The sequence below is a fragment of the Sus scrofa genome, chromosome 8 (genome assembly GCF_000003025.6).
Source record: "Sus scrofa isolate TJ Tabasco breed Duroc chromosome 8, Sscrofa11.1, whole genome shotgun sequence".
Lineage (NCBI taxonomy): Eukaryota > Metazoa > Chordata > Mammalia > Artiodactyla > Suidae > Sus > Sus scrofa.
Window position 1 is genome coordinate 132241591 of NC_010450.4, and position 26621 is coordinate 132268211.

At 41.9% G+C, this 26621-nt stretch overlaps 1 protein-coding gene across 1 annotated transcript in view; it reads left to right on the forward strand.

The window, feature by feature from the left end:
• Positions 5690-26621, forward strand: part of LOC106504776 (collagen alpha-1(I) chain-like) — a 51013-nt gene continuing 30081 nt past the window's right edge. The window contains exons 1-4 of the mRNA XM_021100555.1: positions 5690-5710; positions 7251-8417; positions 13236-13310; positions 25844-25947. Of these exons, the coding sequence (XP_020956214.1) occupies positions 5690-5710; positions 7251-8318 (1089 nt within the window). The 3' untranslated portion in view covers positions 8319-8417; positions 13236-13310; positions 25844-25947. The remainder of the gene's footprint in view (positions 5711-7250; positions 8418-13235; positions 13311-25843; positions 25948-26621) is intronic.

Sequence of the window (26621 nt, forward strand, 5' to 3'; positions counted from 1 at the left end):
TATGGTACTTAGAACACGACGTATATTACAGGTGAATCACTGCCTAAGGCTCATCCCTTTATGTGTAGAAACCAGCAGAGCAGAAACTCGCATCAGAGTAAAATCAAAACAGACTGTATGAAGAATGAATTTAATCAACATTATGCTCAAAATAACCCCATCATATTACATCTCAGCACAACCCAAGAATATGAAAGACACTGAGGGAATGAACTTATCAATCAAACCCTTACAATAAGGGGAACTTCTGTGTCAAAATACTGATTATTTCTTTTCACTTCAACATATAGTTTTCAGAAGAGATACTTGACTACACTAAGACCTAAAATAAATAATCCCTTAGTTTAAATGTCTATTTTAAAAATTACACTTTTCTGGAAAAAGTGCTTAAGTAATACTTAAATAAAGCTAAGTTTCTTAAAAGGGTTCTCTTTTTTAAAAAAATTCCCAGGCTTTGTCTTTCTTCCAAAAAAAAAAAAATTAAATATTTTAAACACATTTTCAGATTAAATAATCACTCTAACATGAATAATTTCTGGGATAGAACATGAGGGAAGATAATATGAGAAAAAGAATGGGAGTTCCTGTTGTGGCGCAGCAGAAATGAATCCGACTAGGAACCATGAGCTTGTGGGTTCAATCCCTGGCCTCGCTCAGTGGGTTAAGGATCTGGTGTTGCCATGAGCTGTGGTGAAGGTCTCAGACACAGCTTGGATCTGGCATTGCTGTGGCTGTGGTGTAAGCCAGCAGCTACAGCTTTGATTTAACCCCTAGCCTGGGAACTTCCATATGCTGTGCGTACAGCCCTAAAAAGCTAAAAAAAAAAAAAAAAAAAAAAAAAAGAATATATAAATATATATATTTATATATATACTCATATATACATATGACTGAGTCACTTTGTTGTACAGAAGAAATTGGCACAACATTGTAAATCAAATGTACTTTAACATACAAAAAAATTATTTGACAAGAATGTTTCAATTTTGTTCCATATGTACATGAGAAGAAATAAATTAAAAGATGAAAATGATACTATATACAAAACATTTATCAGATACCCTTTCAATAAAATAACTCTCAACATTCTGGATGCACATGTGTCTGAACTGTAGGTAGAAAAGCATGTGCTTATACAAAAAGAAATGCACCATCTACCAACAAGAAAAAATAAAGCAGGAATACTTTTTTTTTTTGTCTTTTGTCCTTTTAGGGCTGCACCCGCAGCACTTGGAGGTTCCCAGGTTAGGGGTCTAATTGGAGCTACAGCTGTCGGCCTACACCACAGCCACAGCAATGCTGGATCCTTAACCCACTGAGTGAGGCCAGGGATCGAACCCGCAACCTCATGGTTCCTAGTCGGATTCGTTTCTGCTGTACCACGACGGGAACTCCTGGAATACTTTTAATTAAAATAATTTGTGAAAAAAAATAATAAAAAAATAAAAATAATTTGTAGAGGGAATTGCGTCATGGCTCATGGGTAGTGAGCCGGACTAGGATCCGTTAGGCTGCGGGTTTGATCCCTGCCTGCTCAGTGGGTTAAGGATCCAGTGTTGCTGTAGGTCACAGACGCAGCTCAGATCCCATGTTGCTGTGGCTGTGGTGTAGGCTGGCAGCTGCAGTTCCAGTTCAACCCCTAGCCTGGGAAATTCCACATGCCGCAGGTACGGTCATAAAAAACAAATAAATAAATAAAAAATACTGTTTCTGTTTCTACCTATTTTAGTGTTTTTCTACTCAGAACACATTAAACCAATACCAAAAAACCCTGATTTGGAATTCCTGCTGCGGTGCAATGGGATGTCAGTGTCTTGGGATCTCGGATGCAGGATCGATCCCAGGTCCAGCGCAGTGAGTTAAGGATCCAGCGTTGCTGCAGCTGTCACTTAGGTCGAGCCTGCAGCTTGGATCTGATCCCTGGCCCAGGAGTCCCATAGGCCATGGGGCAGCCAGAAAAAAAAAAAAAAAAAAAAAAAAAGAAAACTCTGATTTTTTTTTTTTTTTTAGACATGCTGAATGGTACAGGCTAAGGTGCATGGCTAACTGCTTGCATGGTTTCTTCAAAGCTGTGCATCACTAGTTGACAAATAGTTAATAAGACAAACATCAGAAAAATTCATGACATAGTGGTAGCTTTCAACTATCTCAAACTGTTTAAGAACCTCATTTTTGTTGAAAGAGATGCTTTCTTGTGGGGAAAAAATGAATTCGCTCATGCATCTCTATGTTCACGTTAAAATTAGCAAGATGGTTTTTGGTTGGAAAATTCAATCATATCACATGACAACAAAGTCTCCATTTGTAAAAGAAAGGAAGGACAAAAAAAAAAAAAAAAAAAAAAACCTTCCCCAGATAGAAAAACCTTGAATCAAATTCCAATACTTAAACTGAAATGACAACTTGCCCTATTTCCTGAAACTGTGGTACCACACAAGGGCAACTGAGCTGGTGATTAGATTCAGAGCATACTGATATAAATAATACACATTAGGCCACTCTCAGCTCTGAAAAGGAAAATTTCACAACAAGGTATAAGACTTTGTGGAAAGTGGTAACACAGGCATAAAAAATGTGGTATTTCTCTTCACTTAAACTGCTGTTGGCACAGGTTCGATGCCATGGGCGGGGCCGACAAGACAAAACAAAAACCTATCAAAATAACTATTATATATTTTAAATAATAAATCTGAAGGAAATGATATATCATATATATATATATGTATCATTTTAGAGGATGAGAAATTGGAATAGAAAATTCAAAACTCTAGGTAAAACAGAACTCTCCATGATGAGAAAAATGTTCTATATCCCAGCTGTTTGATACAGTAGCTACTAGCCACAAGCGGTTACTGAGCACTTAAAATGTGGGTGGTGAGAATAAGGATCTGAATTTTAAGCTGTAGCTCATGCAATTAATTTAAATTTAACCATGAGTGGGGCTCTCAAGAACTGGAGGGAAATATTTATACCTGAAATTCTGATTCGAATAGTGAAAACCCTTAGATGGGCACATACTTAGGTGCTTCGGAGACCTAAGTTTATTTTTTAAAAAGTCTTATGATTTATGTAGAGGAAAGGACCATACATAGTACAACGTAAAAGTATTTCTGCAGGAAATTCCCGTTGCGGTGCAGCAGAAACTGCATCCGACTAGCATCCATGAGGACCTGGGTTTGATCTCTGGCCTTGCTCAGTGGGTTAAGATCTGGCATTGCTGTGGCTGTGGTGTAGGCCAGCAGCCGAAGCTCCAATTCAACCCCTGGCTTGGGAATGTTCATATGCCATGGTTGTGGCCCCAAAAAGCAAAAAAAATGTTGTGGCAATTGTGGGATCAAATTTTCCATACTCGCCTTCTAGAGAGGACTAGAATATCGGCAGACAAGTTGGCTCTATGTTGTCATTTCTTAGGGAGCTTCTAAAAACATGGGTGTCTGGGTCTCACTGCCCAAGATTCTGGTTTAACTGGTCTGAATCGACTCCCAGCATAAAGATTTTTAAAAGCTACCCAGGTGATTCTAACACGCAGTCAGAGTATCACTAAATTAGAAAGAAAATAAGAAACTGTGTATTAAGGATAGATGCAGTACGCCACCAAGGACACTCCTTTGCTGTTAGGCAAAGACGGCCTTGCAACAACCCAGATTCAAGCCCAAACTCCTGAGGGCTATTGTGAGTTACATGCTCTGAACATTCAGGAATGATTTGGGGGTCCAACCATTATTTTTTGCTCTTATTGAATGTCATTGAATTATGTCAAAGAGATTAGAAAGGAAGGAAATACCCCAAATACTGCGTATCAGCTTGCCCCTGCCACTATTGTGTCTATTATTTAATTTCATCCTCAAAATACCTCGGGAGTTGAATACTATTAAATTATTTACGGATGTGGAAAGTAAATTTAAAGACATTCTCTAGAATTTGGACACATGTTTCTCAGACAGTGAAGTCCACATTCTTTATAATCCAACAGAATTCTTTCTGAGGAAGTTTGTTTCAGGCAATTTTCACACTGGAATCAAAGAAAGAAAAATAAAGAAAAAGCAAGATTCGGTGGTGGAGCACAGGACATGGCAAACACGCTTCAACAGGTGCTTAAACCAGTTCCTGTTCCTGTATTTCCTGAGCACCTGAGAGCAAACCCTGAGAAAAACATGTCTGTGGTTCAAAATCCATACCAGCCTCTACACTAGAGCATTTAAGAGTTGCTGCCTTTCTATCCCAAGTTAAACAATTGGTCTCTTACCGCCTCACAATCTGTTAGCTATAGTCATACATTCTTTGGACAGGACAGAACAGGATGCTTATTCACAGAGCCTGACACTAAAGAGGAATAAGACAGGGGTCTTAAAGATGTTTTTATTTTGCCCCCTAGACTCACAAGATTACTGGAATTCCTCTTCCCGGAAGAGTTTACGGACCACGGTTTTGATGTGACCTATTTACAGTGACCATCTAACTTTAACGTAGACCATGGAATGCTCTATATGAATTTACTCATTCAAAGCTTTTTCAATCCATTGGCTCGTTCAACCCATCTTAATTTTCAAATTAAGGAAAGTTCTCAGAGGAAAAAAAGGGAAATTCAGAGCAACAGACCCTGACCCTTCCCATCAGTGCTAATCCTTCTATCCTGAGACCCAGCAGCCTTCTCCTTTTTCAGGTGCCTGACATTTTAAAGGGACATACACTCAAATGAGTCACACCTGGTTACATCAGAGGCCTGACAGCAGAAAACTCACTGTACTAATTCACGGCACAGACTTCTCCCAAAGCATATTCCAAAACAGGACCATGTTGACAGGAATACCTCTGCGTGTGTGTGTCTTTTTAGGGCCACACCTGTGGCATGTGGAGGTTCCCAGGCTAGGGGTTGAATCGGAGCTGTAGCCACAGCAACACCAGATCCGAGCCACATCTGTGACCTTCGTCACAGCTCACGGCAACAACGCTGGATCCCTAACTCACTGAACGAGGCCAGGGATTGAACCTGCGTCCTCATGGATGCCAGTTAGATTTGTTTCCACTGAGCCACAATGGGAACTTCAACAGGAATATCTCTTAAATGCACTGGCTTGGAGCATGGTAGCATTTCCTTTCTATTTCAACTGGTATTAATCACAATTTATTATACCACAGAGAAGTCTTGTAGATTATTTAAAAATTACCAACTCCTGTCAAAAAAAAAAGAGGAAGCAGAAGCAGGGCTTGTCCCCAGGAGTCCCCTTCTCTATACGTTTGGGCTGGACAATAAGATGAGCTAGAAAAAGACATGCTTGGAGTTCCTGCTGTGGTACAGCATGTTAAGAATCCGGCATGGTCTCTTTAGCAGCACGGATGCGATCCCGACCTGGCACAGCGGGTTAAGAAGCATCCATCATTGCCACAGCTGTGGTGCAGGTCACAGCTGCTGGCTCAGATGAGTTCCCTGGCCCAGGAACTCCCATATGCCTCAGGTGGGTGCAGCCAAAAAAAAAAAAAAACCAAAACCAAAACCAAAACCAAAAACCTCAACTGATAGAGGAGAAGCTGCAAGGCCTCTCATCCACTCCTTAACCTATTAAAAGTACAATAAGGCAAAGATTAGACCGTTTTTTAATAATTAAAAAATACTCATTTCAAGATTGATACCTATTATCTACCAAAAACAACTGATTAAGCAAGTCTGTTTACTTCCTGCATAGGAGGCATGCCTCCAGAAAAACACAAAGTAAGTTTTACAACTTTTGACCTCATCAGAGTATCAAAATCCATGCTTTAGACTGCCATGGTTTTAAGGGTTTGTATACATATGTTACTTGTGACATGAAAAGTTGAAGCTGTTTACAAATATTTTTAGACGTTGGTAATCACTCCCCAAAAAGTAAGCAGGCTTTACAAGCAAGTAAAAGTTTTGGTGGGAAAAATGTAAATTCAAAGACAAATTTACATAATACTGTAAAAAAAAAAAAACACTTACAAAAGTGAAAGACACTACAGATTAGTTCCTTTTCTTAATAACTAATCCTAGTTATTTTTCTATTTTTAATTCTAGTTTCCATCCTACCATCTCTCCCCCACATACTCCCACAAAGCCTCTAGAACATCAAAGTTAGAACACAAAGTTATTCTGAAAAAAGTATAATGAAATTAGGATTGGGCCACAAAGCAGATGATTTGCCTCTGTAGGAATTTACTGAATCAACACATGCATGAACTTAATAAATAATACTCCTAATGATATTAACAGAAGAAATAATTTGTAGCCTAGCACCAATGCAAGCAGCCAATGAGCATAAAGCATGTTTTCACGCTGACCCTGCCAACCCAGTAACCAAGACGTTGGGAAAATACCAAAGCCTGTTTCATAAAACAAGGACTTCTAATTCTATCCCCCCTCCCATCCTTTAGTAAACTCTGGAAAGCTCAATTTTAAAATGTCTAACTAGTTACCTGCGCCCTTCGACCCACAGATCAGGTGTCCTACATTTTGTTTAGGTCCCCGCCTTGAAAACAAACCCGATTGCCCCATTTTCTGAGAGGTAAACTCGGCTCCAGGCAGTTCCCAATGAAGTCACCGCGTTTATTTCTAAGATGCAATTAAACGAAAATGACACAAGGCTGTGGAAGAGATTAGCTGGAAGCGTGTGGAGGTGTCGATCAAACGTGTACGGCCAATGAAAACGTAATATTTTAGTGGTAATATCTGTTCCCGCTCCCTTTCTCCAATACAGAGACGACGGGGAGAAATGAAACTTTAGTGAAAACTTTTTTGCCTTTACCAAACTTCAGCTTTCCGAGCTACAGTATTGTGTAATGAGCGAAGGCGAGGGGTGGTTAACTCCAGCACGCAGAAAAAAAGCAATGAAAGAGCTTGCATCAGGCAGTGTCTCTGCCTGCCCTCTTCCCCACCCCCCCACCCCCTCTTCTCCGAGCCCTTACATATACACATTCTTCTGGGCGGCCTCTAACCACACCATGTCCACAATCATTTACAGAAATTAGAAACAGACTCCGGGAGCCCTTCCCTAAGCACGCACAGAGCAGATCTGCAGTAGCACGATGGGGCAATGTCACTCTCATTACCCCGCAATCTCTCAGTCCTCCTCTGGGGTTTAATTCCCAAGAATCCGGCTTTCCTCCGCGGAATTCGCAATCCAACTTCATCGCATCCCTCCCCGCCCCGGCCGCCCCACCCCATCCCACCCCAACAAAACACTCAAACCCCAGAAAAGTTCCTTCCACAAGAGCAAGAGCGGAGTCGACGTTAGGGGCTCGAGCAAAAGCAAAGAGGGGAGGAAGAGAGCGGGCGCGGTGTACTTTGCTTTGCACTTTTCTGCACACCCAGCCCGGAGCCCAGGGCAGCTCCCGTCCTTACCCGCTGGTCCGGAGAGCCGGTCCTGCTACGGGGGCGCGGGGCGAGGGCTGCGGGGACGCGGCGTCGGGGCGGGCCGCGGGCGCGGGGAGCCACCACCTCTTCTTCCCCAAGCGGCTGCGGGCGTGGGCCGAAGGAGCTGGAGAAGGAGCCTGGGGAGGGGGAGAAGAGGAGCAGCATCTCCTCCTCGTCCACGCCTCCGAAACGCCCCTCCAGCCGCGACCCCGGCGGACCGCCCGACCCGCGTGCGCTCGCGCAACCTCTCCGCCCTCCGCGGCTCTGCGCGTCCCCAAAGGCTTCGCCAAAGCCCGCCGGCGCGGGCGGCTCAGCTCCTGCAGCCGGCCCCGTGCGCTGCCGAGGCGGCCGAGGCAGACCGGGGAGCCAGGGACTGCTCACCGGCACGACCGTCTCTCGGGGCCGCAACCATGGTGTGTCACCCTCGCCGCGCCGCGGCGGCCGCAGCTCCTCGCCCCTCTCGGGCTCCACCTCAGGCCGCCGCGCAGGCCCCGCCCCAATTCCTGTCCATCAACCCTCCCGGGACGCCTGGGGAGACCGAGGATCTCCGGCCGCTCCGCCTCATTGGCCCGACGGCCCTGCAGCCCCGGCCCCTCACGAGGAACGAGGTCGCCCGGGAGACGGGCGCCCGGGTTCCCATGACAACGGGTGCCTGGGGCCTGGCTTTTCGCGTTCTTCAGGCTTGCCGGGCGCTCAGGTTGACCGCCACGCAGCAGCGTTCCTGCCCCGGCGGGGTGGACTCCTGATTTTAGGCGGAGGGGAAAACGCCCCCCGACCGCCGCCGCACTTGCAACTTCAGAAACAGAAGTTGAGGGCCCTGGGGCGTGCGAGGCAGAGAGGAAAAACTCCCTCTCGCCCTTCCTCGGTCAGTCCGCATGGCCCTCCCCCCGTGCCCTGCCTTGCCTCCAGCCTCGTTTCCCTGTTCTCACCGGGCGGATTTGGGCTCTGAAAGGGAGAGGAGAAGAATGGGAGGGAAGGAGCAGGGCCGTGCCAGCTCCCTGCAGCAGTGTAGTAGCTTGGAAATGGCGGGGTCAACGAAAACAGCTCGGTAAGTCTTCCCACCCTTGTAAAGCGATCTTCAAAGATGGGGTGGCAGCACTGGGTCAGCCCCACATGCCCTCGGAAAAACTCACACTCTCATATTTTTGAAAAAAGTGGGTAAAGTCTGGTGGTTTTACTTGTCAAGTTAGGGTAATCCTAAAGTTAAAGATTTAAGCGAAAGGTTTGACATAGTGGAATAAAACGAAGAACCTCCATTTTTCCATATAGGACTGCAGTGACCGCTTGGCAAAGGTGTGTCCTAGCAGCGATGACCCTCCTGCAAGCTCAAAGATTGGGGTTTCCACAATTTACAAGGAGGTCTTACTGAATCCACGAGCAAATGGTATCTTGGAAATTACCAAATGGAAACTCATGTGAGTCTCCAAAGTTTGAGGTTTTTTTCCTCAAAAGTGTAAGATAAACCTGGTACAAAGGCCTGGGGGTTAATTTAGTCCTGGACCCCTGGTTTTGAGCCCTAGGTGATTCTAAACTTCATGGCAGGTTCCAAAAGGTAGCGATCTGAGGCAAAGTTAGAACTGCAATTCTAGGTCCCCCAGCCCCTGAAGCTGCTGTGCCTATGTGATGAGTGAGGGAATTGATAGTAGTGATTTACCTTTGGCCAGCACTTGAATTTTCATCATCTCATTTACTAAATGAATGACTTGGTGGATGTGTTCAGTCAAATATGACCTGCAGACATGCACAAGTGTGATTCCTTACAGCGCTAAATACAATAGAAAATGCTCAGCAGAATTTGAAGGGCCCTGACCTCCAGGCGATAACCACAGAGCCTAAGAAAGAAAGTTCTTGAAACAATTTGAGATTATAGCTAGAATGTACAGCCAAACACTGGCACGTAATAGTCCGTGCGAGCAAATCTGGGGTATGTAAAATGGGCTGGATTCGGCAGATTAAGGAGGAAAGGAATTTCAAGTGGGCTTTGAGGGGTAGGGAGTGGGATGAATGAAGCGAAGATGAGGAAAGGCATCTGAAGGAAAGGACAGAAAACCGAAGTGCAGCAGCAGGAATAGAGTGGTGAATGGACATAACAGTGAGAAGACCAGTCCAGTTGAACTAGAGATGGACGTGAAGGATTGGGGCATTTTCCCCAGTTCTTCCCCCATTTTCTGAAATAGCAGTTTTTAAATGTTCTGGTTCAAGTATCAGAGTAGTGAGGTAGAGAGGGAGAGGTAGTTTTATGAGAATAAAAACCTTCATGAAACATCTGCCTCTGTTTGCCACTGAAAGAAATTTCCCTATATTTATCAGAAAGAAAAGCAACACATAGGATATTTGGAATAACTTGTGAATTCATGTCAGACAGATGATACAGAGTATAGTGTTGGAAGTTTTTACCAAAGTAGACAAACCACAGAGTGGTGAGCTGTTTTGTTTTGTTTTGCATTAAGGTTATTTTAGGTGGTTGCCCTCAAGGCTTTTTCCCCAGAAATCTTTCTGTTTTGTATGAGTTGAAAGGCTGGTTTTTAAATAAACGGCTTCGATAACAAAACCTGATAAAAAGTGCACAGAAGAGAATCTACAGGTTAATCTCCTTTAGGATATAATATAAAATTAAAATACAATGTGAACAAATAGAACTTAGTACTGCACTACAAATGATATGCCAAAGTTAAGAGGAATTATGCCAGGCATATTAGAATGATTTAATAATAGAAAATTTATTCATATAGTTGGAGAAAAACTGTGTCAGTGTCTCTGTTGATACTGAAAAGGGTTTTGTAAAATCCACCATTTTAATAAACTTTAATTCCTTAATAAAAAACTTTTTAAAACGCATATTTTATATCAAAGCCAGAAACTTGCTGTATAATGAAAGACGATAATTATTCTGAGTGGGGAACAAAGCCATAATTGCCCACCATTATACCATGTAAGGAAATGATAGCCAGTGGAATTAGGTATGGAGTAGAGATAAGAAATTAAATGCTGAAAGTGTCAGAATTGTCATTTGTTTGCAATTATATAAAAACTCCAAAGATCAATCAAAAAAGCAATTTAGAAGCAATAAAAGATGAGTTAGAGTAGCATTTTACATTTTGATACACAAAACTGCAAAGTAATACAAGGTACAGTTATCCTAATACAGATGGAAAGTTTAATAATGCATTGTTTCTTCTTTCTTTTTGTCTTTTCAGGGCTGGACCTGCAGGGTATGGAGGTTCCCAGGCCAGGGGTCTAATCAGAGCTGTAGCCGCTGGCCTACGCCACAGGCACAGCAATGCGGGATCCTTAACCCAGAGCAAGGCCAGGGATCGAACCCACAACCTCATGGTTCCTAGTCAGATTCATTTCCGCTGCACCAGGATGGGAACTCCGATAATGCATTGTTTCTTTACACCCTCACCAACACAACATCAAACTTTTTTGATCTAATAGATATGAAATGCTATCACATTACAGGTATAGTTTACATTCTCTTACGAGCAGCTTTTTGTGTGTGCTTCCAAGCCATTCTATTTTCTGTTAGCAAAAATATTATCCCATGTTTTCCTCTGGAACTTTTATGGCTTTCACATTTCATTCTTTGATCCATATGGGACTTATTTCGGTAGTAGCAGCAGCTACCCATTTGTCTCCTAAAAACCTTAAAAGAATTTGTAAATTTTTTTTTTTTTTCTTTTTTTAGATCCACACCCTTGGCATATGGAGGATCTCAGGATAGGGGTTGAATCGGAGCTGTAGCTGCCGGCTTACACCACAGCCACAGCAACCTGGGATCCAAGCCGAGTCTTCAACCTATATCACAGCTCACTGCAACCACCACAACGCTGGATCCTTAACACACTGAGCAAGGCCAGAGATCAAACCCATGTCCTCATGGATACTAGTCAGGTTCATTAACTGCCGAGTCATGATGGGAACTCCAAGAATTTTTGTAAATTTTTACTACACAAAATGCAAATGATCTGTAGAGAATAAAAATATCAGTGAAATATCAGTGAATCATCTATAGAGAAATAAAAATAAAAGAAGTGCAGAAAAGCAATGAATTGTTTTCATTTTTTAAAGTTTTATTGAAGTATAGTTGATTTGCGATGTTGTGATGATTTCAAGCAACGAATATTTGAAGTAAAAGTACTATATAAAGAAAAAAATAAAAATGAGTTACTTATAGCTATTGGAAAAATATTTTTAAAGATGTTATCTGATATTGGTGAAAATATGTGAAATAGATATGGTTTCATCATTGTTGGTGGGATTATTGGTTGGCTTATTCCATTTGGGAATACAGTTGCAGTGTCTTTCATAATTTACTAATGTTTATACCCTTGCAGTTATTCCATTTTGGACATTTATCCACTTTGTAAAATTTATAGAATTTTACACACATAATTAAGAATATTCTTGTAGTTCCTGTGGTGGCTCAGAGGTAACGAACCCAACTAGTATCCATGAAGACTCGGGTTTGATGCCTGGCCTTCTTCAGTGTGCTAAGGATCCGGCATTGCTCTGAGCTGAGGTGCGGTTCACAGATGTGGCTGCAATCTGGCGTGGCTGTGGCTGTGGCCGGCAGCTACAGCTCTGATTCAACCCCTAGCCTGGAAACTTCCATATGCTGCAGATGTGGCTCTAAAAAGACCAAAAAAAAAAAAAAAGAATATTCTTTGCAGTATTGTTGGTAGTCATAAAAATAAAAACAAATGTCCATAATGGTAGGATGATTAAATGAAGTATGGTCATCCACATATATTAGCTAGCATAAAATCAGGTGGCCGCACATATTGATCTGATTTCTGTTCAAAAGTACATATATATCTATGTATGATGATATGTTAATATTTATGGTGTTAACAGTGGTTTCTCTGAGGATTAGAAATAAAGAAAACATTGCGTTTCTGAAATGTTTTTATTTAAAATCTTTACAACAAGCACATCATTGCTTTTGTATAAAAGGCCAAGGGGGTTAAAAAAGACAAGAGTTCCAGCTATAAAGTAAATGTAACATACAGCATAGGGACTATGGTTAATAATACTCTATTGTGTATTTGCAAGTTGCTGAGAGAGTAGATCCTAAAAGTTTTCATCCCGAGAAAAAAAATTTGTGTGTTCATTAACTTTTAATTATTTTAAATTCACTTCCTCAGCCCCACTAGCCACATTTCAAGGCTCACTTCCCACACGTGGCTGGTGGCTCCCCATTGGAGCTGCACAGATATGGAACATTTACATCTGGTAGAACGTCCTGTGGACAGTCCTATTGGACAGTGCTAATTCAGAGACTAGCATAGGTGGTTTTTCTCTTAAAGACTAAAAATTATTTCTCTTTTGCTAGCTTCTATTAAAAAAAACAAACAAAAAGTTCAGCATAGATTATCACTGCTGACAAGAGAGAGACCAGACAGCTGACCGTATAGAAATTTACCTGGGTTTCCACATGGCCCTTGTGCTTCAAAGTGTTCATCACTTTGGGAACATCCTTGTGTCCCACTCTAAGGAATTTTCTTTGTGGAAACTTTGGATCACCCCATCACAGTCTCCTTGAGACTATATTCCAAGTATGTGTGTTTTGTGCATTTTTCTGCAGAAAGCATCTATATGTTTCAATAAATTCAGAAAGGGGTTTATATTCCTCCAAAATATTGACCTTGTGTCCTTTAAATGCCAGCGATTTTGAAATACCACTTTTTACCTCAGAGGTTGAAATGAATTCTAGGCTAATCTAAACCTGTAAATAGCAGTGTTTTCCCAGCTGGCTTCTTGTGTTCATCTCAATTTGAAATATGTGTGTTTTGGCTTGTATCAACTATGTTCGTGTTTTTCCCCCCTTTAAGCCCAGAAACATATTATCCTTTCTTGCTTACAGAGTAAGGACTGTGATGGGAACTTTGCCCAGCTGAGAAGCAGAAGCAAGATGAGTAATCTACCAAAACATGAGCAGGTAATTGGAGCACAAATTCTTGACGGTGCTGAAGGAAGACTTTGCGAGGTAGTACTAACACTTCCAAGTGAATCAAGAATTAGCTAGGGAAAAATGTGGCGAGAGAAACCAGACGGGACCACAGTTAACCTCAGGTCCGTTAAATAAGCAGGTTATTTTCTTTTGGCAGTAGCTGAATTCTCTTTAAAATGTGAGAGTTCCCTTGGGATGGAGAGTTACATGGCAGCAGTGGCAAAGATAACTCTAAACGTTGAGAGGCATCCTGGTAGCTCAGTACAGTGAGGAGACCTAAGTACAAATCTGGCAAGTCTCCTAATTTCTGTGAGCCTCATTTTCCGAAGAGGTTTGAAAGAAATAACAAGAGGAGTTCCCGTTGTGGCTCAGTGGTTAACAAATCTGACTAAGAACCATGAGGTTGCGGGTTCGATCCTTGGCCTCGCTCAGTGGGTTAAGGATCTGGCGTTGCCGTGAGCTGTGGTGTAGGTCGCAGACACGGCTCGGATCCCGTGTTGCTGTGGCTCTGGTGTAGGCCGGCAGCTGTAGCTCCAATTCGACCCCTAGCCTGGGAACCTCCCTATGCCGCGGGCGTGGCCCTAGAAATGACAAAAAACAAGAAAGAAATAAGAGCTAATATGTTCCACACATAATAACCCGTAATATCTGTTCACTATTCAATATGATTAAATGAAATATGCAAATGGAAACTATTTGTAAACTTTAAAGCACTATTTTAAAAAGTCAAACAACAGCAGCAACAAGAACTGTATGGATTTTTGGAATTCGTGTTTTAGACTTAATGAGAAAGAAATTTTAAATAATCTCTTTCATTCTGAAGAGAAACTTCAGGAAATATTTATTTGGTACCAGGGGCTAGCTAATCCTGCAAAAGATTAAGTCAGAAAAATTTAATTGTGGTGCTCCTGTAACTTCTATGTTCCTTTGCCAACCAGATTCTGCCAGCTGTTTTCCACGTCTGCCTTCTGCCTCCAAGCCGACCAGGGCTCATGCGTTGCTCTGATTAGGGCTGGCACCATGCTAGGCTCTAAGCCTTCGTGGACGCCTGCTTGATTTGCCAGGAGCTTTTATGGCTCTCCCTGACCCCCGATATTTCTCTCCCCCGAATGCCGCATCTCTCGGTCACTAATGAGTTAAACTGCAGGGTGGTAACTTTAGAAGGCTGAAGTTGAATTCGTTTTCCCTTCCAGCTTTCCCTCTTTGCCCATTAGCGTGATTGATTTATCAGATTAGGTAGCTGTCACTGTAAACCCTGAGGCTGAGAGATACTGGAGAGGTAAATTTTAATTAACGAAGGAGGCGGAGGAATGAAGGGGAGCTAGTTTCGGTGTGAGTGGAGGAGACGGAGACAGAGACTGGAATTTGGTGGGGAAGAGGTATGTGGCGTGAGGCTGACCCTCCGGGCTGCTGATACCAAGGGAGGGGACCAGAGAAGCGTTTGTGGTACTGCAGGGGTGTGGCCCTGCAGTCAAACCGCCTAATTCACAATTTTTACTGGGGCTGGTCCTGTCTCTGACTCATTTCTGCTACCTGTCCTGGCAAGTTATGTAACTGCCGCTTCCCTTTGGTTGAAGGGAGTATGGCAAATAACCACAATCCTCCTGCTTTTTTGAAACTTAGCCATGTCTGAACATACACAAGGTAATTTAATGTGAATATGCTGTCATCTAAATCTGACCCCTAAGGACGTGCCTTAAGGGTTCATGACTGTTAATCTCGATTTTTTTTTTTAAGTGTTCCCAGAAATGGAAACCAAATAAGAAGTTAAGTTTTCTCGTTTATGTTCTGTTCTAAAGAGGGCGATTTCACACTGATGAGCGTGAACTGCTGTGCAAGAAGGTTGATCATTACAGGCTTTGTTAGGTGGAATTGGAATGTTTAATAAAGCAAAGCATCACTTTGTAAAACGTTTCTTAGAAAAGTTGACGGTGTTGATTTTTCATTTTCCCCTGTGAAGTCTCATAGCAAACTTAGGAGGAAAATAGTCCTATTAATGGATTATCAGTTTAGGGCCAAATCCAGACTTATAAAAATGGGAGAAGCCTTGAGCCTGCCCCGCTTCACAACCACATGAAAAGAGGAAAGTTGAAGCTGAGAGATCCTTTAGTTCATCTAAAAAGTTAAAGTAGGGAACTCTAAAAAATTATATATACATAACTTAAGCATCTAGCTTTTTTTTTTTTTCTTTTTGCAATTTCTTGGGCCACTCCTGCGGCATATAGAGGTTCCCAGGCCAGGGGTCTAATCAGAGCTGTAGCCACCGGCCTACGCCAGAGCCACAGCAACTCAGGATCCAAGCCGCGTCTGCAACCTACACCACAGCTCACGGCAACGCCGGATCCTTAACCCACTGAGCAAGGGCAGGGACCGAACCTGCAACCTCATGGTTCCTAGTTGGATTCGTTAGCCACTGAGCCACGACAGGAACTCCAAGCATCTAGCTTTTACTAAAGACTTTGGACTACACTTTCATTAGCAAATCCTTTGATGCTGGGCCAAGGCCTTTCTGGCCATGAATATTAGAGTTCTAGGTTATCTTTTTTTTTTTTTTTTTTTAATGTAAATCCTTCCCATATGCAAAATCTATAATTTTCTGTTTTCTTTTTTATTAAAGAAACATAGAACCTGAGGACTCTTGTGAAATAATGTGACTTTGGAGTCTTTCTATATTTGTATAATCCAGTTTTCTTGCTTCTGGTAATTTATGGCAGTAATTTGTCTTTCTGTAGCATTCAACTCTTTTTTTTTTGGTCTTTTTGCCTTTTCTAGGGCCGCTCCCTCAGCATATGGAAGTTCCCAGGCTAGGGACCGAATTGGAGCTATAGCCACCGGCCTGCACCAGAGCCACAGCAACTCGGATCCAACCACGTCTGCGACCTACACCACAGCTCATGGCAACGCCAGATCCTTAACCCATGGAGCAAGGCCAGGGATCGAACCTGCAACCTCATGGTTCCTAGTCAGATTTGTTAACCACTGCGCCACGATGGGAGCTCCCCATTCAACTCATTTTTTTTTTAAATTGTGATAAAATATACATCACATAAAATTTACCACTTTGACCATTTCAAAATTTCAGCTTCATTGGGCTTTCAGTACAGTATTCATGTAAAGTGATAAATATTAATGTTATAAAAATTTCAACTTTATTTTCAATGGGGAAATATTTTTTACACTTATACTTAATAAAGTATATAAAAATTAAATTAGGGCCTACAGGAGGCCTGGATGCTCAGAGCCTGACGCCGACGCTGCCAGGACTGGGGTAGGGTGTGGGGGTGGGACCTTTGCTCTGACCTTTCAATAAAGCTGTTGGTCTACCTCAGAACAAACAAACAAACAAAAATTACCTAAGTACACTAGCAAGAATAACTTGTATTAAGAGTTTAGAAAATGAGAACAATTGCTTTTTATGTAAGCCTCATAAGGGCGGGATTTCTGTCTGCTTTATTCACTGCTGTGCCCCTGGCTCTTAGAATGGTGCTTATCCCATTGAAGGCATTCAGACACTCCTAATGAGGGAATGAATGGCTCTTGGTGATGAGAACTCAGCAGCAGGAAGGATAAATGTACAGAGCTGGGCTATGGTATAGCCCATGAGTAAGCATTAAAAGGTCCGAGCATCAGTCTATGTGTTTTATAGACGAAGTGGAGCAGCATTAGTTAATCTCGTGGTTTGACCAAGTGCAGGTCACTTAACAGTACTTGCGTTTTATTTTCAAAAATCCCCACATAGTGCTTAGCACAGTATTCTCTTGCAACAGCGTTCAGAAAATATGAGTCTTTTTTGAGTGTTGGTTGATGTCTTTATTCTCCGCTACTGAGGGAAGGAAAGCGAAATGGGACGGCAAATAGAATAGATATGTGTTCATATTGCTCATGTAATCTTGGAGTATGGAGAGGAAAATAAGCTTTTTTACTCTTTCAAGACAAGTACAAAACTCTGCCATTAATATGAACTCAAAGAAGAATGAACTTTTTTGCCTTCGATCAGAGATATACTCCAAATCACAAAGCTTTCGAAAAGTTGTCTGTTAGCTAAAACCTGTTTGCCAAAATCAGTCTTTAAAACTCTTACCAGGAGTTCCCATAGTGGCTCAGCGGTTAACAAACCCGACTAGGAACCATGAGAATGAGGGTTCGACTCCTGGCCTCACTCAGTGGGTTGAGGAGCCAGCACTGCCATGAGCTGTGGTGTAGGTAGCAGACGCAGCTCGGATCTGGTGTTGCTGTGGCTGTGGCCCAGGCCAGCGGAAAAAAAACCTCTCACCAGCTTGGGCTATGGATTGGATTCCTATGATGTTAATGGTACAAATTTAGCCCCTTCTGCTCTCACTGGGCCCCCAGACTCCTAAAAACTCTCATCTACTTCCCATATTTGTAGGATTCTCTGCGGGGTAGTTCATAAGTGCTCCGTAAGGTTTGTCTTTGTTCTTGTCCCCAAACCTCCTGCAAGTCGAACTCTTACATCCCTTGCAGCAGGGAGCTTGTCCCTCCACTCTTGCAGAAATTCTTGGTAAGGGAATCGGTGCTGGTGTCAAAAGGACTGTCTCTCAGTGCTCCTGAAGCTGCCCACCAATAAGCAGAACTGGGCTGGCTCAACTGCAGAAGCAAGGCCACCTCTGTGCTAGATTTTGTCACCTGGTTCTTGAAGCAGCACTGTTGGTATTCTTTATATCACAGTGTCTGTGATGAAATTAACTATGTTATGGGGATGGAAGTGAAGGGGTGTCGTCATCGCGCCGTGCCTTTCTCTGAGCTGTCATCACCCTGCGCATCCATGCACTCACACAACACTGCTCCTTCCCTTCAGCCAAAAGGAGAGGCACGTGTGCGCTAAACTCTTCAGATAGGTGCTCGGAGAGGCCACCAGCAAACATCCAGACTCTGAAAGTCAGACTTTCGCAGGACAATGCAGTGAGCATCAGCATCATTCTCTTGAATTAAGATAAGGGGGAGATATCTCATAGTTAAAGCACACTTACTTATTTTGGGCATCTGACATGCTGTTTCTTAGTAAAATGTGAACTCTTTGAGGGCAACGCATCAAAAAGGCTATCATCTCCAAGTAATAGACTATCTGATAAGAAGTGACTTCAACAAACTGGGTTATTTTTGGAGTTCCTGACATGGCTCAGCAGTAACAAGCCCAACTAGTATCCATGAGGATGTAGGTTTGATCCCTGGCCTCGCTCAGTGGGTAAAGGATCCAATGTTGCTGTGAGCTGTGGTGTAGGTTGGAGCTAGCTGGATCCCGTGTTTCTGTGGCTGTGGTGTAGGCTGGAGGCTATAGCTCCAATTAGACCCCAAGCCTGGGAACCTCCATATGCCGTGGGTGCAGCCCTAAAAAAACAAAACAAAACAACGCAAAACAGCAACAACAACAACAACAAAACAGGTTCTTTTTCTCACATGAGAAACCAGGTGGTAAGCAACTGCTTCTGCTGTCTACGCCAGCGTCACTGCCATTCTCTTGGCTTTCCTCTTCTGGTCCTAAGAGGACTGCCGCAACTCCGGACTATGATCCTCGTTAAAGACCAAAAGAAGGATGGAAAAGAGTGGGGCCAGCCTTTGCTTTTTCCTTTTGCACGCACACACACACACACACACACACACACACACACACACACAGAATATTAAAATCTTTTCCCAAAAGACTTTGCTCTAGTACTCTTTCATCTATGTATTACGGGCAAGATCTTGTGTCCTCCTTACACAAAGAAAACGGGAAGCGAGAACCAAGCTTTTCTAGCCTCCAGAGAAGACAAGTGTGGGAAACAGGGTTTGGAGATGGATATTGGTTTATGAAGGCAGCCATCAGTGTCTGCTGCTTTAGCATCCCCAGCATGGAGGTACCACAGGCAGAGTTAGTGCTCAGTGGGTGGTGAGAGTAGGGCGAACAAGTCGTGGAAATGTAGTAACAATGAGTTTTTCCATGAATCTTAAAGTGAATAAGCAAAACTTTCTGAGCTACTTCAATTTAAAGCAAATTTTAAATGAATTATTTGTATTATAGTAATATTTTCATAAAATAATATATTAATTTTTATACCAGCTCAACAATTGTATTAATAACATGCCGATTACAACCCCAGTAGTAGAATCAAAATATAAATGTAAGTTATCAACTAAAATGCAAAAATTCTATGAAAGAGATTAAATTTTATGTATAGTATTCTTGGTTTCTCAGTTTCTATAGAAAATGTCTATCAAATTACTGCCTTTCAGGGTCCACTGGTTTAGTTTCCAATTTCTGGTGGTGGTTATCAGTGCCAGGCCACTGCCTCTCTCTTCCCCACAATGTTGTAGAATTTTTTTTTTTTAGATGACACAGATGATTATTTCAGTTTGGCTCTAGTTATAGATTAAGCCAAGTAAAACATAACAGCTTTAAGGCACAAAAGGCCCATTTGGGAGTGGAAAACAAAGAGCCAGGGTAATTAATTTGATCTGATCATGAATGAAATTAAGGTTTTATAGTTTTGGTAAAACCGAAGTCTTAATGATATTTACATTGTATGTGCAAAGGTGTTGCTTAATTTTGTATGTTTCATTCTACTATTATAATTTTCTCTGAAAATCATATATTTCTATTATAATATGGCATCCAGCCCTTGAAAATAACATAATTTTGGAGTTCTCGTTGTGGTGCAACAGAAACCAATCTGACTAGGAACCATGAGGTGTCAGGTTCCATCCCTGGCTTCCCTCAGTGGGTTAAGGATCCAGTGTTGCTGGATCCTCATGTATGAGCTGTGGTATCTGCTGCAGACGTGGCTCAGATCCTGCGTTGCTGTGGCTGTGGTGTAGGCTGGCAGCTGTAGCTTCGATTCAACCCCTAGCCTGGGGACCTCCTATATGCAGTGGATGTGGCCCTAAAAAGCAAAGAAAGAAAGGAAGGAAGGAAGGAAGAAAGGAAGAAAGGAAGAAAGAAAAGACAATTTTACAATTCCAATAACATAAATAAATAGGTATGAGCTATTTTGCTATGGACATTTAAGTTTCTTCTTCCTAAAAGAGATTGTTTTTGGCTTTTAAAAGAGCTAGGGAGTGCCCGTTGTGGCTCCGTTGAAAAGAATCCGACTACATCCATGAGGATTCAGGTTAGATCCCTGGCCCCACTCAGTGGGTTAAGGATCTGGTGTTGCCGTGAGCTGTGGTGTAGGTCGCAGACGTGGCTTGGATCCCTCGTTGCTCTGGCTGCGGTGTAGGCCAGCAGTTGCAGCTCTGATTTGGCACCTAGTCTGATAACTTCCATATGCCAATGGTGTGGCCCTAAAAAGAAAAAAAAAAAAAAAAGACCTAGAGATTACTTTTGGCTTATCTTTTCTGTTTTTTCATAAATGGATTTGATGTTTACTATTGAATTTTCACAGATGATAAGTGTTTCTTGTATTTTTGAAGAGAAAGGAAAAAAAATCTGCTGATTTAAGATGATGCTCCTGAGGATTCCTATTATACTAGACTCCTGATTAATCATATTTTAACAGAAAATAAATTCTATTTTTTTATTTTGTCTTTTTTGTCTTCTTGGGGCCGCACCCGAAGCATATGGAGGTTCCCAGGCCAGGGGCCTAATCGGAGCTGTCGCTGCCGGCCTATGGCAGAGCCACAGCAACACCAGATTCACGCCGCATCTTTGACCTACACCACAGCTCATGGCAACATTGGATCCTTAACCCACTAGCAAGGCCAGGGATCAGACCCGCAACTCCATGGTTCCTAGTCGGATTCGTTTCCACTGCGTTACAACGGGAACTCCAGAAAATAAATTCTTATTTGGGCATCAGTTCTGCCAGTCATTTGGTTCACATGCTACTTCAGTGAGTGACTTAACCATATTTCATAATTTCTAGAACCCATCAGTGCCAACTAATAACATACAAGAACATTCAGTTCAACTGTTATGCTGTGCTTTTATTCCTATTAATAATGTTTTTAAAAATTGAGGGGTTCCTGTGGTGTCTCAGCAAGTTAAGGACCTGACATAGTGTCCATGAGGATGTGGGTTCTATCCCTGGCCTCGCTCAGTGGGTTAAGGATCGAGCATTGCCACAAACTGCAGCATAGGTTGCAGATGGGCCTGGATCAGGTGTGGCTGTGGCTGTGGCTGTGGGGTGGGCCAGCAGTTGCAACTTCAGTTCAGCTCCTAGCCTGGGAACTTCCATATGCGACGGGTGTGGCTGTGAAAAAAGTAAATAAAAATAAATAAAAGTTGATAGACTTTTCAAAGATACATGGATATAGATTGTATAAAGAATTTCGAATTCTTACATCTCATCTTCACCTAAAAGCACACATACACAAATGACAACCCAAAGAAAGATAAATTGGCTGTGCAAAACTGAGCAAGATGAATGTACACATTTGTTCAGAAAGAACACCTACTTGGGGAATTGGATATGATTGATGGAGTTTTGATAAAGTACATTTTCTCTTTGCTTTTTTCAAATTTCCTGTTCATAAATATACATAATTTTCATGGAAGAATCTTAATTTACTTTTCTTTTTTTTCCTTTTTTTTAGGGCCACACATGCAGCATTCGGAAGTTCCCAGGCTGGGGGTTGAATTGGAGCTGCAGCTGTGGCCTATGCTGCAGCAATACTGGATCCTAGCCGCCTCTGTGACCTACACCACAGCTCATGTCAACCTCAACACCTGATACTTAACCCACTGAGCGAGGCCAGGGATTGTATCCAGGTCCTCATGGATGCTGGTCGGGTTCCTTCCCGCTGAGCCACAACAGAACTCCTTAACTAGAGAGCTGATATAATCTATATTTGACATTTTTTTCATGTTTTTGATAACCCATTATTATTTTTTAACCTCTGGAAAGTGGGAAGGGGCAAATTCTTTGTTTATAATATTTATTCAATACATACTTATTTCTTCTAATTATTTTACATGTGTTGAAGTCTTTTCTTTCCCCTTTTTGAGTCGTGTAGCTCATCTTCCCCTCTTTCTGTACACTTTTGAGACAAGAGTATATCCATGTGCCTTAAGAAATTCAGACCTAGTGCAGCGACATCTCACTGTCTGCTAGGTCATCTCTCTATGTTCAAAAGTTTCTTTTCTCACTTGAAATAAAAGGGGCCAATGAATTTAGCATATGTGGTATACAAACATAATTAATTTGTATTGGAATAGAAAACCATTCATTCACATACCATTGACCAGAGAATAGTGGTTTTCCTGTGAATACAGAATAGTCTTTGCTCTTGGGAAGACTTAGAAGAGCCACAGAGAAACTCTCTCCTTGGGTTTCCCAGTTCCAGGCTGGATGAGCCTGTGAAAAGCAGTGTGAACGGAGGATATTTCTGCGTTTCGTGCTGGGTGGTTGTCACGTACCGTGTTTTCCTTTCTGTCCTTCACCGAGTCCCCATTCGGCGTGCCACTCCAAGAACTACGTTTCCTGCTGGGCTGTTCGGGTCGCATGTGGTTGGGGATGGGAGATAGATGGTGGAAAGAGTGGTGGAAGGATTTATTTACACAATTCTAAGCTCTTTAGCTTCCCATTAAAATCCTATTGAAAAAGATTTGCTTTCTGTGTGCTTAACTTAAGCTTTTAGCATTTGTTTTTGTTTTTTTTTTTAGCATTTGTTTTTTGATCTTTGACTATACCCAGAATAATTTTTTAATGTTAGAAATTAAAATCTTTGATAAAGCATAGTATTATTGAAATTTTACGTAATGACTACTTAGCTGTAAAGAAAGTGATATATAAAATTTAGCCAATTTAAAACCACTGATTTGTTTTTACTTTTATAGAAGGAATATTGTTAGATCTCATTATGACTTTGTTTCCAAACATACCATTTGTTAAAGTACATATTTTCATTGAATTGTCTTAACTAGTAACTTTTAAAACCATTCTAGGAAATCCCTGGTGGCGCAGTGGGTTAGGGATCTGGTGTTGTCACTGCTGTGGTTTGGGTCGCAGCTGTGGCATGGGCTTGATCCCTGGCCTAGGAACTTTTCACATGCTGTGCTCATGGCCAAAAAAAAAAAAAAAAAAATCCTAAAAACATAGAAAGTGTATATTCGACTTTAAAAATATTTTCCTTGGAGTTCCCGTTGTGTATCAGTGGTTAACGAACCTGACTAGCATCCATGAGGACGAAGGTTCGATCCCTGGCCTCACTCAGTGGGTTAAGGATCCGACGTTGCCATGAGCTGTGGTGTAGGTCACAGACATGGTTCGGATCTGGCATGGCTGTGGCGTAGGCTGGTGGCTACAGTTGGGATTAGACCCCTAGCCTGGGAACCTCCATGTGCCGTGGGTGTGGCCCTAAAAAGACAAAAGGCAAAGAATAGCAGTGTCATCCTTATTTCACTTGCTTTCAGTGTTTTGTTTTGTTTTGTTTTTAATAACTTCATTGTTCCTCTATTGTGGATGCTTTGTATATGTAATGATAGAGTCGATAATCTATCATTATCTAGTAAAGCTATTTTTTCTTGTTTGCTTATAATAAGGTTTGAAATAGCTTTTCCATTAGGAATCTGGACCTTCAGGATTTTCTGTTTGAAATGTTTCATTATGTTGCAAGCTGGAACTTGATATGTAAGATGTCAGTTAAGATGAAAATTCTCTTTCTGTATATATTCTGTCCTTCATGAATATATTTTTCCTCCTTTTCATTCATTCAACAAAAATTTATTGAGACAACTCATAAACTGCTTATTACTAAACACTTCCAAAACATAAGAAACAATTATTAAGCTAAAGTTAGTCTGTGATTTGAATGTTCATAATGTGTTTAACATTTAAAAATAAATATAGTCCAAGTAGCTTAGGTCTTTTAAAAGAACAACCGGAATTCCCGTCGTGGTGCAGTGGTTAACGAATCCGACTAAGAACCATGTGATTGAGGGTTCGGTCCCTGGCCTCGCTCAGTGGGTTAAGGATCTGGTGTTGCTGTGAGCTGTGGTGTAGGTCACAGACGAGGCTCGGATCCTGCGTTGCTGTGGCTCTGGCGTAGGCTGGTGGCTACAGCTCCGATTAGACCCCGTAGCTTGGGAACCTCCATGTGCCGTGGGAGCGGCCCAAGAAATGGCAAAAAAAAAAAAAAAAAAAAAAAAAGACAAAAACAAAAAACAAAAAAACCCAGCAAGAACCAAAACCAACAACAAACTCCACACTAAAAATATTCTACTGGCCTTTATTCCCTACCCCAGGTTATCTCTCCATAGAGGCAGCTACTTTCAACTTTTCCAGCTCTTTCTTCTGATATTAACCTTCGTGTTTCTAAATAACATCCTTGGGCTACTACTGACAGGCAGTGTAGTAAGGTGGCAAGAGCTGCTAGGATTCAAATTCCAGCTCCACCACTCACCATTTCTGTTCACCTGGGGTGGTATTTTTAAAGGTATAATTGACATTTTGTGCCAGATAATTTTTTGTTGTGGGGAGCGCTTCTGTGCATTGTAGGATGTGTAGCAGTATCCCTGTCTCCACCCATAAGATGCTAGTAGCACCTCTACCCTACCTGTAACAACTAAAAATGTCTTCAAGCATTTTCCCCTGAAGGGACAAAATCATCTCCAGTTGAGAGCCGCAGATCTTGGGGAAGTTAGCTAAGTTTTCTGTGACTTCATTCCTTCACCAGCAAATTGGAATTAATAACAGTACCAACTTCTAGAGCCAATTTGAGGATTGAATGACTAGCATTTGTGACGCATTTACTACCTAGCATATAGGAAGTATTCTCTAAACATTTGCTAAATAAATGCAATTACATTAAAATTTTTCGTCTTTCTTTGGACTTCCATTCCTCCCATTTTCCCTGTAATTATTATAATTTCTGTTTATGGCAATATTCAATATTCAACCTTTATAATGGTTATGACCATGTGATCGCTGAAAACTGAGCCACAAAGTGTATTAGTATATTTTAAATTCAGTATATTCATTTTCTTGTACTATTTTCTTTTCTTCCTAGAGTAAATGCCTCTTTTTTTTTTTTTTTTTGCTTTTTAGGGCTGCACTTGCAGCATATGGAGGTTCCCAGGCTAGGGGGTGAATTGGAACTCAGCTGCCGGCCTACACCACAGCCACAGCAACGCAGAATCCAAGCCGTGTCTGTGACCTACACCACAGCTCAAGGCAACACCGGATCCTTAACCCACTGAGCAAAGCCAGGGATCAAACCCGAAACCTCATGGATCCTAGTAGGATTCGTTTCCGCTGCGCCGCAACAGGAACTCCTTTTTTGTTGTTTGTTTTTCTGGTCAGTATTCTATGTAGCTGAATTTCCCTAAACTGTCTATTAAATTTGCTGTTAATAAAGTTAGACACATTTGGCAAATTGACAAATTTTGTGGAGAGTGACGTGATCTGACTCAGAGGTAAAAGAAGGCAGAGGTTAAGGGCGACCCACTGGATTCATTTGATTTGAAAAATTGGGCCAGTGGTAACTGAAGTTCTGTTATGGGAAAGGGGACACAGGCCGATTCCAGAAGTTAGTCTTCTTCAAGCTTTTGAGATACTGGATCTGGTTAAATGTGGGTTTATTTCTAGGGAAGAACTGATCCAAGTATATGACTGAAAGGAAGTGGAAGAATTCTGCTGCCATTGATCCAGCATCGAATTCGGTTCATTACAAGGACTATGCAACAATGATGGTGAGAGATGAAAATGAAACACGCTAAAGATTTTAATTTCTAATTGATAGAACAACTTTAAAAGTTGCTTGGTTAATTTCACACTTTATCTTATAATCCCTGCATGTGCTAATTAATGCCTTGTGACAACTATTTCAAGACATTTTGTTTTTTTAAAGATGGTCGTAATTTAAAACATAAGTTATTTAGTATGTCTGGCCTCAATGGATGACAAATTGGTTTTTTCGGTGTTTTGCTTTTTAGGGCCACACCCATGGCCTATGGAAATTCACAAGCTAGGGGTCGAATCGGAGCTGCAGCTGCCGGTCAGCACCACAGCCACAGCCACAGGAGATCCGAGCCGCGTGTGAGACCTACACCACAGCTCACGGCCCTCATGTACCCCAGTCGGTTTGTAACCGCTAAGGCACAACGGAAACTCCAGGAATGACAAATCGTTCATTATTTTAAAACTTAAAGTAATTTTACATTATCTATGAATTGTTGTTCATTTTCTACAATAAAACTCAGGTTACCTTCAAATTAAAAAAAAAAAAAAAAAATTCCGCCCCTTCGAAAACATTCTTCCCGGAGCTTTCTGTTCTCCGGCTCCAGTGTGGATGTTCTTCTCTCTAGACCTGCTGTGTAGATAGCAGTGCGGTTTCATTGTCTTCAGATACCTCTTATCTTTATGG